This window comes from Triticum dicoccoides, chromosome 1A (assembly GCF_002162155.2).
Source record: "Triticum dicoccoides isolate Atlit2015 ecotype Zavitan chromosome 1A, WEW_v2.0, whole genome shotgun sequence".
NCBI classification, from domain to species: domain Eukaryota; kingdom Viridiplantae; phylum Streptophyta; class Magnoliopsida; order Poales; family Poaceae; genus Triticum; species Triticum dicoccoides.
In genome coordinates, this window is record NC_041380.1 from 56,832,551 (window position 1) to 56,849,032 (window position 16,482).

Here is a 16,482-nt window from a genome sequence, read left to right on the forward strand (position 1 = left end):
ATTTCTTTATATGGAGCTTATTTGGTTTGTATGACTGGAAAACCTAGAGTTTTGCTATGATATATTTTACCTAAAATTTCAAAGAAAATTTCCCATTGAATACAACATCACAGTTTTGTTTCGGTGACAACTATAACATGCACATCAGTAAAAGAAAACTATAACACGCACACTTTTAGTAAAATTCAAGGGGATTTTGACTATTTTCTGTGGTGCAATCAAACTGCATATTTTACACATATTATGTTTTCCGATCCTGTAAAACCCATCATGCCAACGACATTCAACTTCAGTTTCTTTTTCTAGTTCTATGTTTTCAGTTCCACAAATCAAAGATGCATGCATTATTTTTCATAAATTTTATCTATTAAAAAAATAAGCAAGCCCTCATTTCCGAGTTTAGGATCAGGGACTGCCAATTTGACAATTGACTGATTTCCTGTTCAGCATCATCAAACTTTTGCACCATACAAACAACGAAACGTGACACTATAAACTTGAATGATTTTTAATATGGTATCAATCAAAATGCTGCACCATACAAACAACGAAACGTGACACTATCAACTTGAATGATTTTTAATATGGTATCAATCAAAATGCTGCACCATACAAACATCAACACATGTCACTATTAAATAAAAACCCATTTGACATGATTACAAAACCTCAATCATGACCTTGCTTGTTATGCTTTACATGGTCTAGAGCTTGTAAAACAAGTGTAATGGACTGTTTGTTTACTCTAGATAAACAGCACCAAAAACAATGAAAATTCAGTGTACCTAATTATCACATTTCACCACAAACTATTCAGATAACAAGCGAGTTTGCATTTATCATATTATTAAAACATACACTCTCTAAAGCCAAATTCGGATTTTGGTGATCGATGGACTCGACTCTTGCAGGAACTAACAACTAACAAAAAGATAAAAACAATTATAAAAGAAGAGAAGTAAAATAAAACCGTAATTCAACTACAAGAAAAAAACCATCCATGCCAAAGTCTATTATCCAAAATAAATAAATAAACAGGGACCAAAACTACCAACTAGAATATCCATTAGCTCCCCTAAAAAAAAGAATGCCCAATAGCCAAAACACAGAAATGAAAGAAATATATGGAAACCAATAGGCACATAAAGAGAAGAATGAGAGTAAAAAAAATGTTGACTGAAGCTGAAAATAAAACATTTCAACTGAAAAATAGCAATTCTGTAGAAGTATTTGCACCGACATTTCAGATCACTTGCCGCTAGTTATGGAAAATAAATTAGCAATTCCGTGGGAGTATTTGCACCAGTATTTGGAATCTCTTGCGGATAGTTTATCCCCATCCAGCCGAACAGCCGATCCTATCAACATTAAAGTGCATCCAAGAATACCCAAAACACCCAAGCACCCAATCCCAAAACATAAAGAGCACCAAGTGGAGATACCACTCCCACTCCAATCCCTTCCCTCTTCTGTATCCAAGCTGTCCAACCCCAAAGAGGGAGAGAGAGAGCATCCCAACAGGCACCAAGCAAGTGCACACGGACCATCCCTCACTCTCCCTCCCCTCACCACCCCAGCAGCTACCTCTCAGCTCCCCGCTGTGCCCTCCTGTCAGTCCTACCACCTCCAGGCTCCAGCCAGCCAGCTACAATTCCCAGCTCCTCGCCCTCCAACCCCGCTCCACCACCTCCCACATGATGCCATCCCCGCAGATATACCCGCAGCAACTCAGCTGTCCTCTCACGCCAACCTGACACACCCTCCCATCCTTCCCGTTAGTTAGTTGCCGCTCGCCACCGCACCGCACCGCAAGGGCACTCGCCCGCCCTGCCCGCCCTCCTCACCTTGCTTCCGCAGAAAGATCCATTTGGTTGGACTGGCGGTGGTTCCCCTGCAGACTGCCTGCAGCGGTAAAGCCGCGCCCTTTTGTGTGTGCGCTTGCCTTGCCGCCGCGGCATCCGTCCCGCCCCGCTCCGTGGATAACTAGTGATAGATCTGGGAGGCGCAGATCTGACTGACCGGCCGGTGTTCGTCCTCCTTCCCGTCGGTGAGTGTTTGTTGGCCAAGAATTTGTTGGGGCCATGGGGAAGAAGGGCAAGTGGCTGGGCGCCGTCAAGAAGGTGTTCAGCCCTGAGTCCAAGGAGAAGAAGGAGGAGGTAATAATTAATTTGTGGCGGTGGCTCTTGCTTCGGGTTCTCCTCTCTACTAATTTATTTATGGAGTTCTTGTGCTGGATTTACTTAGATTTTACTGTTAGCTGTTGTGAGCTTGCTGTGGGTCTGATCAGGATTTGGCTGTTTCCTCCATGAATTAATTGCAAACAGTTCAGCTTATTGGTTCCTCTAGGGGATTTTTTTAGGCAACAGAATCTTGAAATTGGCATATTGTTTTGCTCACGCCAGCAATTAATTGCAGAGATTTCTTACTAGTACTAGTTTTGATAGCCTGTCTATTCATGGTGATGGTTTCAGTTGGGCTGTCATGTTTGGACAACATCTTTTCATTTCTTACTTGCCATTCAGTAATAACTGTAATAAATAGGGGATACCATCTTTCCACCTACAATTGGATTGTCCAGTAGTTAATTTCACATATCTGTGATAAAACTAGTATTGTCTTTGCGATTGTGTTATCATAGTACTGTAATTTGAACTGAATTGTGATGACAACCCAAGCTTTGCCTTTCAAATGTACAGAAACTGAGGAAGAAGTTGGCTGCAAGAGACCCCAGTCCACCAGATCTAACACCTTCCACTTCCTTGGAAGTCAATGTTTCGATGCCGCCGCCGCTGCCGCCTCCCGCCGTTCCATCCCCGCACCAAACTGAGGAGGTTCAGGTCCGTGATGTTGAGCTGGAGCAGGAGCAGGAGCAGAGCAAGCATGTGACCGTGGAGGCAGCCCCTGATGCTCCTGCGCAGACATCGTCGGCATTGCCACCTGGTGTATCGAGGGAAGAGCTAGCAGCAATCAAGATCCAGACCGCCTTCAGGGGATACCTGGTAATTTGACATCAGCTCTTGAATTAGCAATTTCATGCCATTTGGAATGTTTTGTGAGCTCATTGTGACAGTTGGGATACTTAAATGGCTGGTTTCATTCTAACTATGTCATGAAATTTATAAAAATTAAAGATTAAACGTGCTTGCATGCAGTCTTTTATTTTCTGATGGCCGCTGATCCGGTCTTTGCATTTTTTCAACTTTGGAAGAAAAACTCTTGTATTGTTTATGGATTATGTCGCTGTACGAACATGCCTGAACACACAAGCAAATCCCCATGGTGGCCTTCCTCAAAACTTTCTCTTATCCTCTTCTGAGGTTTAGGTATTATCAGCTCAACAACTTGGTCAGTTGCTTTTAATTTGAATTGAGGCCTCTTGGTGAAATTTCTTAGCTACTTACAGTTCCTCTGTTCTGTTCACAAATTTTGCATGGTAAATCAACTTTTATGGTTCAACAAGCCAGTATTCTTGCCTACCAGAATCCTCTGTTCTTTTTTCGACAAACCAATCCTCTCTTACTCCTTAAAAGCACTCATCGCCCCTTATGATTTACTCACTAATGTTCATTTACTCTGTATATGCTGTTGAAGAGGGCCTACAAAAAAAATCTTGCCAAATATCACAGAATAATCCATGCACATCTGTCAGTTGGTGGCAGCCACCTTTCATTATTCATTTGATTTTTTAATCATTTTTTGATGTTGATGGCATTGCTTTGTGGTATAGCCTTGATACAAAGGTAGCATGTCTTGAACTTGACTTTGTAGTTCCATTCCAAAAACATGATACCATATCCTGTGAAATTTTTATTTACTGAATAAGATTATGCTTTTCTTCCGCTATACATACTCCTTTTTCTCCAAACCAGGATTGCTATACATATTCTGAGAGTCAATGTAATAATGCAGGCAAGGAGGGCACTACGAGCCTTGAGGGGCCTTGTTAGATTGAAGTCATTGGTCGAGGGTAATTCGGTTAAGCGTCAAGCTGCAAGTACTCTGCGCTGTATGCAGACTCTCGCACGGGTGCAGTCACAGATACGTTCAAGAAGGCTGAAGATGTCTGAGGAGAACCAAGCCCTCCAGCGCCAGCTCCTGCTGAAACAAGAATTGGACAGTTTGAGGGTAGGCAAACCATCTCAAAACCTTCATCAGTAAAAATATTGTGTGCGCCACTGTTGTCCACTCAACTCGCTAGGCATCTACTAGTTTTTGTTATTGCACGAAAGAATTTTGCTTGATGAGTACTCCAATTTCCAGAAGTATCGCTTTCTCTTTTGCTCCAAATCTCGCAGTCGTGGGCAATTACATCTTTTAAGTGAGAGCATTAAGCATACTCTATTTTTTGAATGAATACCAGATGGGGGAGCACTGGGACGACACCACTCAATCCAAGGAGAAGATCGAAGCAAGTCTAATAAGCAGGCAAGAGGCTGCAATAAGAAGAGAGAGAGCGCTCGCATACGCGTTTTCCCATCAGGTAGGCCTTCCCGATTCTTAAAAATAGATGCCAATCTTCGTTTCATCTCATTCGACTATGTCATTCTTAAAATGCTTGAAAATTTGCACTATGCAGTGGAAGAGCAGTTCAAGGTCCTCCAACCCAATGTTTGTAGACCCAAACAACCCACACTGGGGCTGGAGCTGGCTGGAGCGCTGGATGGCAGCAAAGCCTTCTGAGGCCGGCCGCACTGGAACCGGCAAGGAAAGCAACATTGACCAGGGATCAGTGAAGAGCACGAGTTTGAACCTTGGAGAGGGCGAGATCACTAAAGCCTTCAACCGTAGGGGCTCCAAGCCAGACAAGTCGTCACCGACGACTCCAAAGCTGATCCGCCCAGCCTCCCGGCTGTCCCCTTCCACACCCACTGCCAAAGTGACACCAATAGTTGTGAAGAAGAAACCTGCTACACCGAAGAACGGGATTTCACAGGTGGATGACGATGCAAGGAGCGTGCTCAGTGTGCAGTCCGAGCGACCAAGGCGGCACAGCATAGCCACCTCAACAGTGCGGGATGACGAGAGCCTCGCAAGCTCTCCATCAGTCCCAAGCTACATGGCTGCCACAAAATCTGCTAGGGCCAAGTCCCGCCTCCAGGGGTCGCCACTGATCGATAGTGCAGAGACGACACCAGAGAAAGGAGGCTCTATTAGCGTTGGTTCAGCCAAGAAGAGGCTGTCCTTCCCAGCTGGAGGGGTGCCCCCCTCGCCAATGAGGCGGCATTCTGGCCCTCCGAAGGTGGAGAGTGTGGTGAAGGACATCGCTGTGACACCGCAGCCAGAGGCCCTGGCGATCAGCGGTTGAGACAAACAAGCAACTCATACAAGTGGAGACGGGACTATGGATTATGCAGATACACATATTTCACCCATGAAAAAAAGGTCAAAGTTCTTCGAATTGTTGCATTTTGTTTTCATCCAATTATTATTGTGACTACATTGTCGGCTTCATTAGGGAAGACTCTCGGTGTCGTCTGTCGGTCCATTCCATTTGTTGCTTGTGTAAAACCATATGGGGTTTGCTCTTTGTATGTACACAGGTCTTCTATTTATGCGAGCAATATATTTCTTCCATGCCTTTACGATGGTCCCAAATTCCCAATGAACTTGTTAATGTCAATGTAGCACTCTGCCCCAATAAGTACCCTATTTTTAATGTCTACACAAAAGCATATCAAATTAGTGGTTTTGTTCACTGGGTTACGCATGTACAAAAAAAAACGATGGTTGGTGGTGGCCATGCTCTCACCATGGTTGGTGTCGGCCATGGTAGCGACCTCTAATCATGTTGCCTTTCTTATTACGGCAATTGCCCAGCATCCAGTTGAAATTTTTTTTATCTTATATTATTCAGAAGTGCATTTCAAAGTGTCGAAGACATTCTCCCTTATCTTTTCTTTTTTGCTGAGGAAAAAAGATGAGGGAGAATGTCTTCGACGCTTCCAAATGCACTTTTGAAATAATATGATATTCTTGCTTATCTATGTGGAAATACACTGTAATTATGCAAACTTTCCTGCAAAATTCTGTTCATTGGGGCCTGCACAAAAGTATGAAAAGGTTGTCCAGTAAGAACCATTTTTGCCTTAATTTTGTTCTCTGCAGATGAACCCGAAACTGGTGTCAGAATGACAATACTACCATTGAGCTCGGTTAATTAGTAAATACAGTCAAGGTTCAAGCCAAAACATGGCATGTTTCACACCTTATCAGGTCCATGACAAGCCTCAGAAACATACTCATATCTCCACTTCTTAAACAGCTAACAGTTTTAGATGCTGAAATCTAAGATGGGCTCTAGGCCCATATTGCAATTTCTGAAAAATCTCTAAGGGCCCATGTGGGTTATATGGCACTAGGTGTGGTGGGAAGTTTAGTCCCACCCCGGAAGTGGAAGGAGAGTTGGAGTGGTTTATAAGGGTTTCTTTTCTACATGCTATTGGAGCTTGAGAAGAGAAGAGGCCCTCGCGCACTCCTCCTCCGCCGCCCGCCGCGCCGCGGGTTGCGGGATTGAGCCGAGCCGAGCTCACACCTACGCGCTTATTTTTGCCAGTCACTAACGGAGAGTTTTCTGACAGCTGGGCCACGATCTGAGACGTCGGATCGTGGGCTGTCACGGACTCTCTTCACGCGGCTGCGCCTATAAGTATGCGGTGTCTCCTAACCCTAGCCGCCACGAACAGATCACATCTGCTCACGCGCACGCCCACCGTCGTTCCTTTGCTGCTGCTGCCGCCGGTGACTCCATCCCGTCCGCCACGTACACGGTCGACGGGAGAGCAGGTCTCCGAAACCACGCCCTTCTGGTTCCTGTACGGGGTGAGGGGCGAATAGGTTTTTGGGCAGCGATTACGCGACTGCTCGCTTCCGATCGTCTACTTCCTCCACGTCCGCGTCGCCTTCGTCATCACCATGTCCACCGACACCGACCGTGCCGCCGCCGAGAAAGCTGAAGCCGACAAGAAGGTCGCTGAGGACGCCGCTGCTGCCACCAAAGCCGCGGCCTCTGCGTGGCCTACTGGAGGGTATAACTCGTTTATCCCGCTCCTGATTATTTTCATATTAGCAGTACTAGCAGTATGTGTAGATTTGTCTACTGTTTGCTTAGTACGTGCATGTTTAGATCAGAGTCAGTACGTCATCAACTTAGTCAATGCCATGCTAGTGATTTACTCATGGATTAATTTAATCGAGAAATTGCCTATTTATTCAACAATCCAAAAACCTATTATGTGTAGGAATTTCTCGGCAAGTGGCTTTGCCGCTGCACTGAAACCGGATAAGTTTACCGGTACATACTTCAAGCGTTGGCAGACTAAGGCCACGTTATGGCTCACGGCTATGAACGTGTTCTGGGTCACCGGTGTCTCCACGGGAACGATTGCTCCTGAACAGGAGAAGGCGTTCAAGGAGGCTACCGTTGTGTTTCTCGGAGCAGTTCTTAGCGTGATCGGAGATAAACTGGTCGACGCATATTTACATGTGCATGTCGCCAAGGACTTGTGGGAGGCGCTCGAATCTAAATTCGGGGCCGCCGATGCAGGGAGCGAGATGTATATTATAGAGCAGTTCCACGATTACAAGATGGTTGAAAACCGTCCTGTATTGGAGCAGGCTCATGAGATAATATGCATTGTTAAGGAACTTGAGCTTCTCAAGTGCGAGTTACCGGGCAAGTTTGTCGCGGGCTGCATAATCGCTAAGCTCCCTAATTCCTGGAGGAACTTTGCCACCACTCTGAAACATCAGAGGCGTGAATTCTCTGTGGAGGATGTCATTGGCCATCTGAGTGTTGAGCAGAATTCGAGGGCAAAAGACTCGCACGGAAAAGGGGCCGAAGGGACTTCTATTGCCAACATGGTGAACCAGAAGAACTTCAACTCCCACAAGCCCAAGGGAAAGAACGGTGTCCAACACAATACCGACTTTAAGAAGAAGGGTAAGAAGACCTTCAAGAAGAACAAGAAGGACGAGGGCTGCTTTACTTGTGGTTCGGTTGAACATTGGGCCAACAAGTGCCCAAACAAGTACAAGAAGTCAGGACAGGACTCCAAGTCTGTCAACATGATTGTGGGCAACAATGAGAATGGTGCATCTGGGTACGGTAATTTATTTACTGTTTTTTCAGTGTTTCAACCCAACGATTGGTGGGTGGACACAGGTGCAGGTGTTCATGTGTGTGCTGACATTTCATTGTTCACTTCTTACCAGGTCACAGGTCACGGGTCCGTATTGATGGGGAATGGCGCGAGTGCTTCTGTTCATGGTGTTGGCACGGTCGATCTGAAGTTTACTTCGGGAAGGATCGTGCAGCTGAAGAACGTGCAGCATGTCCCCGCCATCAAGAAGAACCTCGTTAGTGGCTCCCTTCTATGTAGAGAAGGGTTTAAGTTGGTTTTCGAGTCTAATAAATTAGTTGTTATAAAATATGGACTCTTTGTTGGAAAAGGTTATGAGAGCGGAGGGATGTTCCGCCTTTCCCTCGCAGATTTTTGTAATAAAGTCGTGAACCATATTCATTCGAATGTTAATGAATCTGAAGTTTGGCATTCACGTCTTTGTCACATTAGTTTTGGTGTTATGACGCGGCTAGCCAAGTTGGATTTAATCCCGAGTTTCACTTTAGCCAAAGGTTCTAAGTGCCTTTCATGTGTGCAAGCTAAGCAACCTCGCAAGCCTCATAAGGCCGCGGAGGAGAGACACCTGGCACCATTAGAACTCATACATTCTGATCTTTGCGAGATGAATGGTGTGTTGACTAAAGGTGGAAAGAGATACTTCATGACATTGATAGATGATTCCACTAGATATTGCTATGTGTATCTGTTAAATACTAAAGATGAGGCTCTACACTACTTTAAAATCTATAAGGCAGAAGTTGAAAATCAACTTGAAAAGAAAATTAAACGAGTCCGGTCAGATCGTGGTGGAGAGTACTTCTCGAGTGAGTTTGATTCCTTCTGTGCGGAACACGGCATTATTCATGAGAGGACGCCTCCCTATTCACCCCAGTCAAACGGGGTTGCCGAGCGGAAAAACCGTACTCTAACTGATTTGGTTAACGCCATGTTAGATACATCGGGTTTATCCAAGGCATGGTGGGGGGAGGCTATATTGATGGCATGTCATGTCCTGAATAAAGTTCCGACAAAGGATAGTGAGATCACTCCCTATGAGAAATGGGCAAAGAGAAGGACGACACTCTCGTACTTGCGCACTTGGGGCTGTTTGGCGAAAGTCAACGTGCCGATCCCCAAAAAGCGTAAGCTTGGACATAAGACCGTGGACTGCATTAATTTGGGCTACGCTAAGAACAGCGTTGGCTATAGATTTCTAGTAGTGAAATCTGAGGTACCTGACCAGAAGATCGGTACAATTATGGAGTCTAAGGATGCTACATTCTTTGAGGATATTTTTCCTATGAGAGATATGCAAAGCACTTCTAGACAGGAATCTGAGGACACTCCTGAACCTGCCATCCCTATGGAATATTATGAACAAACACATGATGAAAATCCCGAGGAGGATGACGAGGAAACCCTTGGTAGGGGCAAGAGACAAAGGACTGCAAAGACCTTTGGTGATGATTTCTTCGTGTACCTCGTGGATGATACTCCCACTTCTATTTCAGAAGCGTATGCCTCTCCAGAAGCTGACTACTGGAAGGATGCGGTCCGTAGCGAGATGGATTCCATCATGGCTAACGGGACATGGGAGATCACTGACCGTCCCTATGGTTGCAAACCACTGGGATGTAAGTGGGTGTTCAAAAAGAAGCTTAGGCCCGATGGTACGATTGAAAAGTACAAGGCTAGGCTTGTGGCCAAGGGCTATGACCAGCAAGAAGAGGAAGATTTCTTTGATACTTATTCACCTGTGGCTAGACTGACCACCATTCGAATATTACTCTCGTTGGCGGCCTCACATGGTCTTCTCGTCCATCAGATGGATGTTAAGACGGCTTTTCTAAATGGAGAGCTAAAGGAGGAAATCTACATGCAACAGTCTGATGGCTTTGTGATAGATGGTCAGGAAAGAAAGGTATGTAGGTTGATAAAATCTTTATATGGCCTGAAACAAGCACCTAAGCAATGGCATGATAAGTTTAATACAACTCTGACATCTGTTGGTTTCGTTGTTAATGAGGCTGACAAATGTGTATACTATCGCCATGGTGGGGGCGAAGGAGTTATACTGTGCTTGTATGTTGATGACATACTGATATTCGGAACAAACCTCAAAGTAATTGAGGAGGTCAAATTGTTTCTATCTCAGAACTTTGAGATGAAAGACCTTGGTGTGGCTGATGTTATCTTGAACATCAAGCTACTGAGAGATAATGAGGGTGGGATCACACTTCTGCAATCCCATTACGTTGAGAAGGTGTTGAGTCGTTTTGGATATTCGGACTGCACACCATCTCAAACACCATATGATCCTAGCGTACTGATTCGAAAGTCCAAAGGCATGGCTAAAGATCAATTGAGATACTCTCAAATCATTGGTTCACTGATGTACCTAGCGAGCGCAACGAGGCCTGACATCGCGTTTGCTGTGAGCAAACTGAGCCGGTTTGTTTCCAAACCGGGTGATGTACATTGGCATGCTGTTGAGAGAGTTATGCGCTATCTGAAAGGTACTATGAACTATGGACTTCACTATACCGGATACCCGTCGGTACTTGAAGGGTATAGTGATGCGAATTGGATCTCTGATGCTGATGAGATGAAGGCCACAACTGGGTATATGTTTACTCTTGGAGGTGGCGCTGTTTCCTGGAAGTCTTGCAAGCAAACGATCTTAACGAGATCGACAATGGAAGCAGAATTAACGGCATTAGACACATCTGGTGTTGAAGCGAGATGGCTTCGAGATCTTTTGATGGACTTGCCATTGGTTGATAAACCGGTTCCGGCTATCCTTATGAACTGTGACAATCAGACTGTCATCACCAAGGTGAAGAGTTCAAAGGACAACATGAAGTCCACCAAACACATAAGAATGAGATTAAAAGCTGTCAGAAAATTAAGAAACTCCGGAGTGATAGCGTTGGACTATGTCCATACGGCTAAAAATCTGGCAGATCCCTTTACAAAAGGGCTATCACATGTTGTGATAGATAATGCATCGAGGGAGATGGGTATGAGACCCACATGAGTTGCCATGGTGGTAACCCAACCTATATGATCGGAGATCCCGTGAACTAGGACCTGGGAAAACAAGCCAGTGGTGAACTGAGGAGAGTAACTATACTAACCCACTCCGTTGGAGATGCAATACTCTCGATACTGTATGGTAGGATGACTACGGTCTCAATGTGTTCCAAAGCTTATAAAAGCAAGATGCTATCCTACAGAGCGATCTTTGGAGGAACACACCTATATGAGCCCGACTGCTGGTCACAGTCTATGAGATTGGGGTGATCTCTAGTAAGCTCATGAATAGGCCAGGAGTGTGACTTATATGCTCCACCCGAGGGGTCAGCCTTCGGCAGCCTAGTACTAGCAAGACATGTAGTGAAACTTCTTTACGCCAAACTGACAATTCAAGGCATAGTCCACTGTTCAGTTGTGAAGGAGTGTAGCCACTTGTTCTAGGTGAAGTTCAACCTTAACAGGTCTTTACTGAAACACTGGTATATCGAAACAGCAATTGGAACAGAGGACACAATGGGCCCTCGAGATCTGGTGGGGGATTGCTGAAATCTAAGATGGGCTCTAGGCCCATATTGCAATTTCTGAAAAATCTCTAAGGGCCCATGTGGGTTATATGGCACTAGGTGTGGTGGGAAGTTTAGTCCCACCCCGGAAGTGGAAGGAGAGTTGGAGTGGTTTATAAGGGTTTCTCTTCTACATGCTATTGGAGCTTGAGAAGAGAAGAGGCCCTCGCGCACTCCTCCTCCGCCGCCCGCCTCGCCACGCCACGCCACGCCTCGTCACGACGCGCCGCGGGTTGCGGGATTGAGCCGAGCCGAGCTCACACCTACGCGCTTATTTTTGCCAGTCACTAACGGAGAGTTTTCTGACAGCTGGGCCACGATCTGAGACGTCGGATCGTGGGCTGTCACGGACTCGGACGTGGGTCGAGCCCACGTCTCTCCACGCGGCTGCGCCTATAAGTATGCGGTGTCTCCTAACCCTAGCCGCCACGAACAGATCACATCTGCTCACGCGCACGCCCACCGTCGTTCCTTTGCTGCTGCTGCCGCCGGTGACTCCATCCCGTCCGCCACGTACACGGTCGACGGGAGAGCAGGTCTCCGAAACCACGCCCTTCTGGTTCCTGTACGGGGTGAGGGGCGAATAGGTTTTTGGGCAGCGATTACGCGACTGCTCGCTTCCGATCGTCTACTTCCTCCACGTCTGCGTCGCCTTCGTCATCACCATGTCCACCGACGCCGACCGTGCCGCCGCCGAGAAAGCTGAAGCCGACAAGAAGGTCGCTGAGGACGCCGCTGCTGCCACCAAAGCCGCGGCCTCTGCGTGGCCTACTGGAGGGTATAACTCGTTTATCCCGCTCCTGATTATTTTCATATTAGCAGTACTAGCAGTATGTGTAGATTTGTCTACTGTTTGCTTAGTACGTGCATGTTTAGATCAGAGTCAGTACATCATCAACTTAGTCAATGCCATGCTAGTGATTTACTCATGGATTAATTTAATCGAGAAATTGCCTATTTATTCAACATTAGATAGATAGACAGTAACAGCCAAGACATCCAAGCACAGTCCCATCACTAATCATGGCAATTGATCAAGCATTCATGGTCGAAGCACATTGCACAATCTATTAAGCATTAGTTTAGTTCATGCTAAATGAGCCCCAACATGGAAGTAGATAACTGAAATCTTCCAGGGGATGATCGGGTGTCTTAACTCCTTCCATTCACGTCTATGTTCACAAGCTTCAACTAACAAGTAAAACTATTATACCTTCTCGCCAGTGCTCGATCATCACACGCGCTTCAGCGTCTTCAGGAGGGTTGACGCGGCAGGCCCAAATCCCCTTCTGGTTGATCGGCAGTTGCTTGCAGAGAATGGACTGTAGAAAATATACCTTCTCTCCAACAAGCCAAGCTGGATTTGAGTTTGAGGCTGAAGATCTGCAAACTCTTTCTTCGGCACATAGGATGGAATCAACCTCGTGATAAACTGCGCGCTCAGCACCAACCTCCATATCGGTATGAACTGGTCTCTTGAGTACCAGAGGTCCTCTCCTCTGCGTGGTTTCCTTCTCACAGCCTGTTAAACACATAAATGATGGGAGATATCAGTGTTGATAACACAGTGCATATTTCGACGTGCATAAGCATTACTATGTAAGAACAATCAAATGAAAAACAGAGTCTTAGTCGAGTTTTTTGATCTCGACAGGTCGTTGCCAATGCAAGAAAATTAAACACCCCCAGGCCAGATTTGTCTTTTGACTCTTCTGATTGATTCAGACTGCAAAAAGGGTATAAGAAGAGGATATGTCTCTTACACAAAAATATTGACCACACCAACCAGACAGATCATTTGTCTTTCAGAGAAAACAAAACAAGTCCATCTCAGCTCTAGACATTAAAGGACTCCTGAATTTGTACATGTTGGCTCTAACATATGAGACTATATAATGAAGTAAGAGATTTGAGCAAGGCCTTTTCAAGATCTTCCTTGGTGGCAAAACAATGCTGCGAGCCTATCATGAAATTCATTTCCCTACCATCAGGATCAACGTAAAGGGTGCCATAAAATTGTCTCACAACATCTTCATTCCAAACCCAAGATGAGTTGTTACTAGCCAGACCTTTGAGACCAAGATCCTCATACTTAGTGGACAAGTCAAAAGGACATGTTTCAGCATCAGCTATATCTGACCACTCCACAAATCTGTGCTAAAAAACTTTCTTTTCACGATAGATCTGATCATATAGATCTTTTTGCCTCGTGTCCCAAAAATTGCAGTCGCAAGAGATAGATCTAGCAGCAACATATGGGTTACATTGCTTCTGCTTCTTAATTTCAGGATATCTCGACTGATCCAATGTCTTCTTCTGCTGCTGCTTTCCCCTGGCCATGGCTCTATTGCCTGTAAGTGTGAAAACAAATCCAACACTAAGTATCTAATAATAAGCTTAATTTACAAGGGAACTGGAATGCCAGCTGATTAAGTTTTCTCATAGTTTTAAAATAAGGTAAAGTTACTCACTAGGGGGCATAACTTTGCAGCTATTAAACAGTAATTGTCCTTATGAATTCTGAATTTATTTATGTACAGGGCAATTTATATATATACATCATCAAATCAAATATCTAAATTATGTGTACAGAATGAGGTGCAGGGCAATTGTGAGCATTGGATGGTAGAGCGTTGGCAAAACAAGTCGTCTCATGAAAGAAAGCGGACGCCCATTATGCAGTTCAAAAATTGCAAATGGCAAGAAGTACCAAAACAGGACATCGATGTAATAGATTGTGGCCTGCAAGCGTAAGCTAGTGGAAACTGTTGGTTAGTCATTCTTGGGGAAAGAATTTCCAATCATCACTTCACTGACAAGAAGGTCAATTTCCAATCACGAACAAATGCAGGCCGGTAAACCCTCGTCTTCAGAAGGAGATTTGAGCCCTCTAAACATAAAACATGGCCCTGAGCCCCTGATTGCATAGAGAAATACGGAGAAGGAGGCAGAGATGTACCAACCAGAGAGGGCGATGGCAAAGGTTTGAAGCCGCAGCCTTCGTACTAGCAGCAGCCAGCAGCTAGGGTTTGAAGCCGGAGACCGACCAGAGTCCCGCGCGGGCGAGTCGGGCTACGAGGGAGGCGCGGCGCAGAATTCCACCGGCGAAGCTCCGGCCGCACCGGGGGCGGTGGTTCACGGCGGCACCATAGGTGGCTCAGACTCGAAGACGAGGTCGCGGCGCTCTCGCCATCGTACTATCGTAGTGGAGTGCGGAGTGTGGACTGAGCTTGCCGAGCCAGTTTTTCTTTCACTTGCTGATGAAACGGAGCAGTAGGTAAAATAGTAAACTCGAAAAAATGCTAGGAAAATTAAAACAAAATCCGAATTTATTTTTGTAATATACATAATCAACTCATATGAAGTTTCATGAAGAAACCACATTCTGGTAGTTTGGGCAAAAATGACAAAATCAAAGCTATATAAAAAAAAACACTGTTTGATAAATACAGTTCTAATTTTTCGCTACAAGAACATCACGGACATCAATACATCACAAAACTTCACACCTAAGTAGAATGGTCGACTAAATTTCGTAACGTGAAATTTCAGATTTTTTTAAAAAAGCATTAATTTTTATGAATTTACTATTCGTGTTGGTGCGCGTGAAACAATGTTCATCTTTATATATTTGCTTTTTTACAATCTAACATATATAGCTTAAAAACATCTTATATTTGTCGGGACGGAGGGAGTACAAGTCTGGTCTTTAAACTTTTTTTAAAACGCTATTATACAATTAGAGTTGCTCACATATACTCATCATACAAACATGTATACACACATTTTATTCCTATGAACACCTCTAAGATATACCTTGAGGATATCTTATACTCCTCCTACTAAATGAACATTGCCGGATCGAAATAAATTTAGAAAAATACGAGCACATGTGTCACCCTTAGAAATAAACCTTGATGGACTGGTTTCATCATAAATAGCCTAACCATTTGAGCTACACTCAGTTCACGTTTGGTCCTTAAATTTATGAACGCAACTTTTTTAAAATCACAAAAGGCATCTCGAACTCGGATCCTTAAACCATCCGCATTCGTTCGAACAAAGCAGTCTTCATACGATTTGCCATTCAACACGGTATTCCATCAGTCCGTGGACTGGTCTCAACGTCAATTTTTCCGCAAAATAAAGGCTAACTGGGATGGCTTTGCAGGCGTTCGGACTATTGCCACGTATGCACCGGACACTCTGAACCCACCGGAAAAACTCTCCCACGTGAAGCGGTTGCCGTGCATTCATGCCACTAATGGTCGATCAAAACGCCAGCGCCACATTCATGCCGATCCAGAGCAAAGGTGGCCTCTCACTGATATTAGTATTAAAGCGGCGTGCCAGCACGATCTACACCACACCACCTCGCTCCTGCTTCTCCTCACTATACCACCTCCGCCATGACCGTGAGCTCTAGCACGTTGTGGGCTAGCCTCACGATAGAGCAAAAAGCACGAGATAGCCACTTTTGCGGTCGTGTTGAGTATGTGTTTTATATTGCACATGTATTAGAGTTGTGATCCACCTTCTAGTTTTGTATAGTTGAGATAGAAGCCTTTTCTTATAATATATATACGTGCACCAGCACTCCATCAATACAACGATTATTGTATTGTAAACTTTTCCGTCTACATGGTATCATCTTGAAGGTCCTGACCTAGGGCAAGCCGCCGCCGCCGTCACGCCGCACCTCCTCGCGCGTCGCCGCCGCCGCTCCCCACCGCCGCCGCCGTCGCCGCGCAGCACCTCCCCGC

The 16,482-nt window shown here is 45.2% G+C and overlaps 1 protein-coding gene, 1 long non-coding RNA gene and 1 pseudogene across 2 annotated transcripts; 1 reads left to right on the plus strand and 2 right to left on the minus strand.

Annotated features, from left to right (window-relative positions):
• Positions 1-1,486: 1,486 nt before the first annotated feature.
• Positions 1,487-5,582, plus strand: LOC119362622 (protein IQ-DOMAIN 1-like). The gene is made up of 5 exons (XM_037627870.1): positions 1,487-2,156; positions 2,697-2,999; positions 3,910-4,125; positions 4,361-4,480; positions 4,577-5,582. The coding sequence occupies exons 1-5, from the start codon at positions 2,082-2,084 to the stop codon at positions 5,303-5,305; spliced, it is 1,443 nt and encodes a 480-aa protein (XP_037483767.1). The 5' UTR covers positions 1,487-2,081; the 3' UTR covers positions 5,306-5,582.
• A 7,182-nt stretch (positions 5,583-12,764) lies between these two features.
• The window catches only part of LOC119351165, a 39,728-nt pseudogene continuing 36,010 nt past the window's right edge, over positions 12,765-16,482 (minus strand).
• On the minus strand, positions 13,835-14,984 carry LOC119362633. Its single transcript, XR_005173532.1, has 2 exons — positions 14,679-14,984; positions 13,835-14,070 (listed from the first exon to the last, which is right to left on the minus strand). It is a non-coding gene; the product is annotated as an uncharacterized LOC119362633 (long non-coding RNA).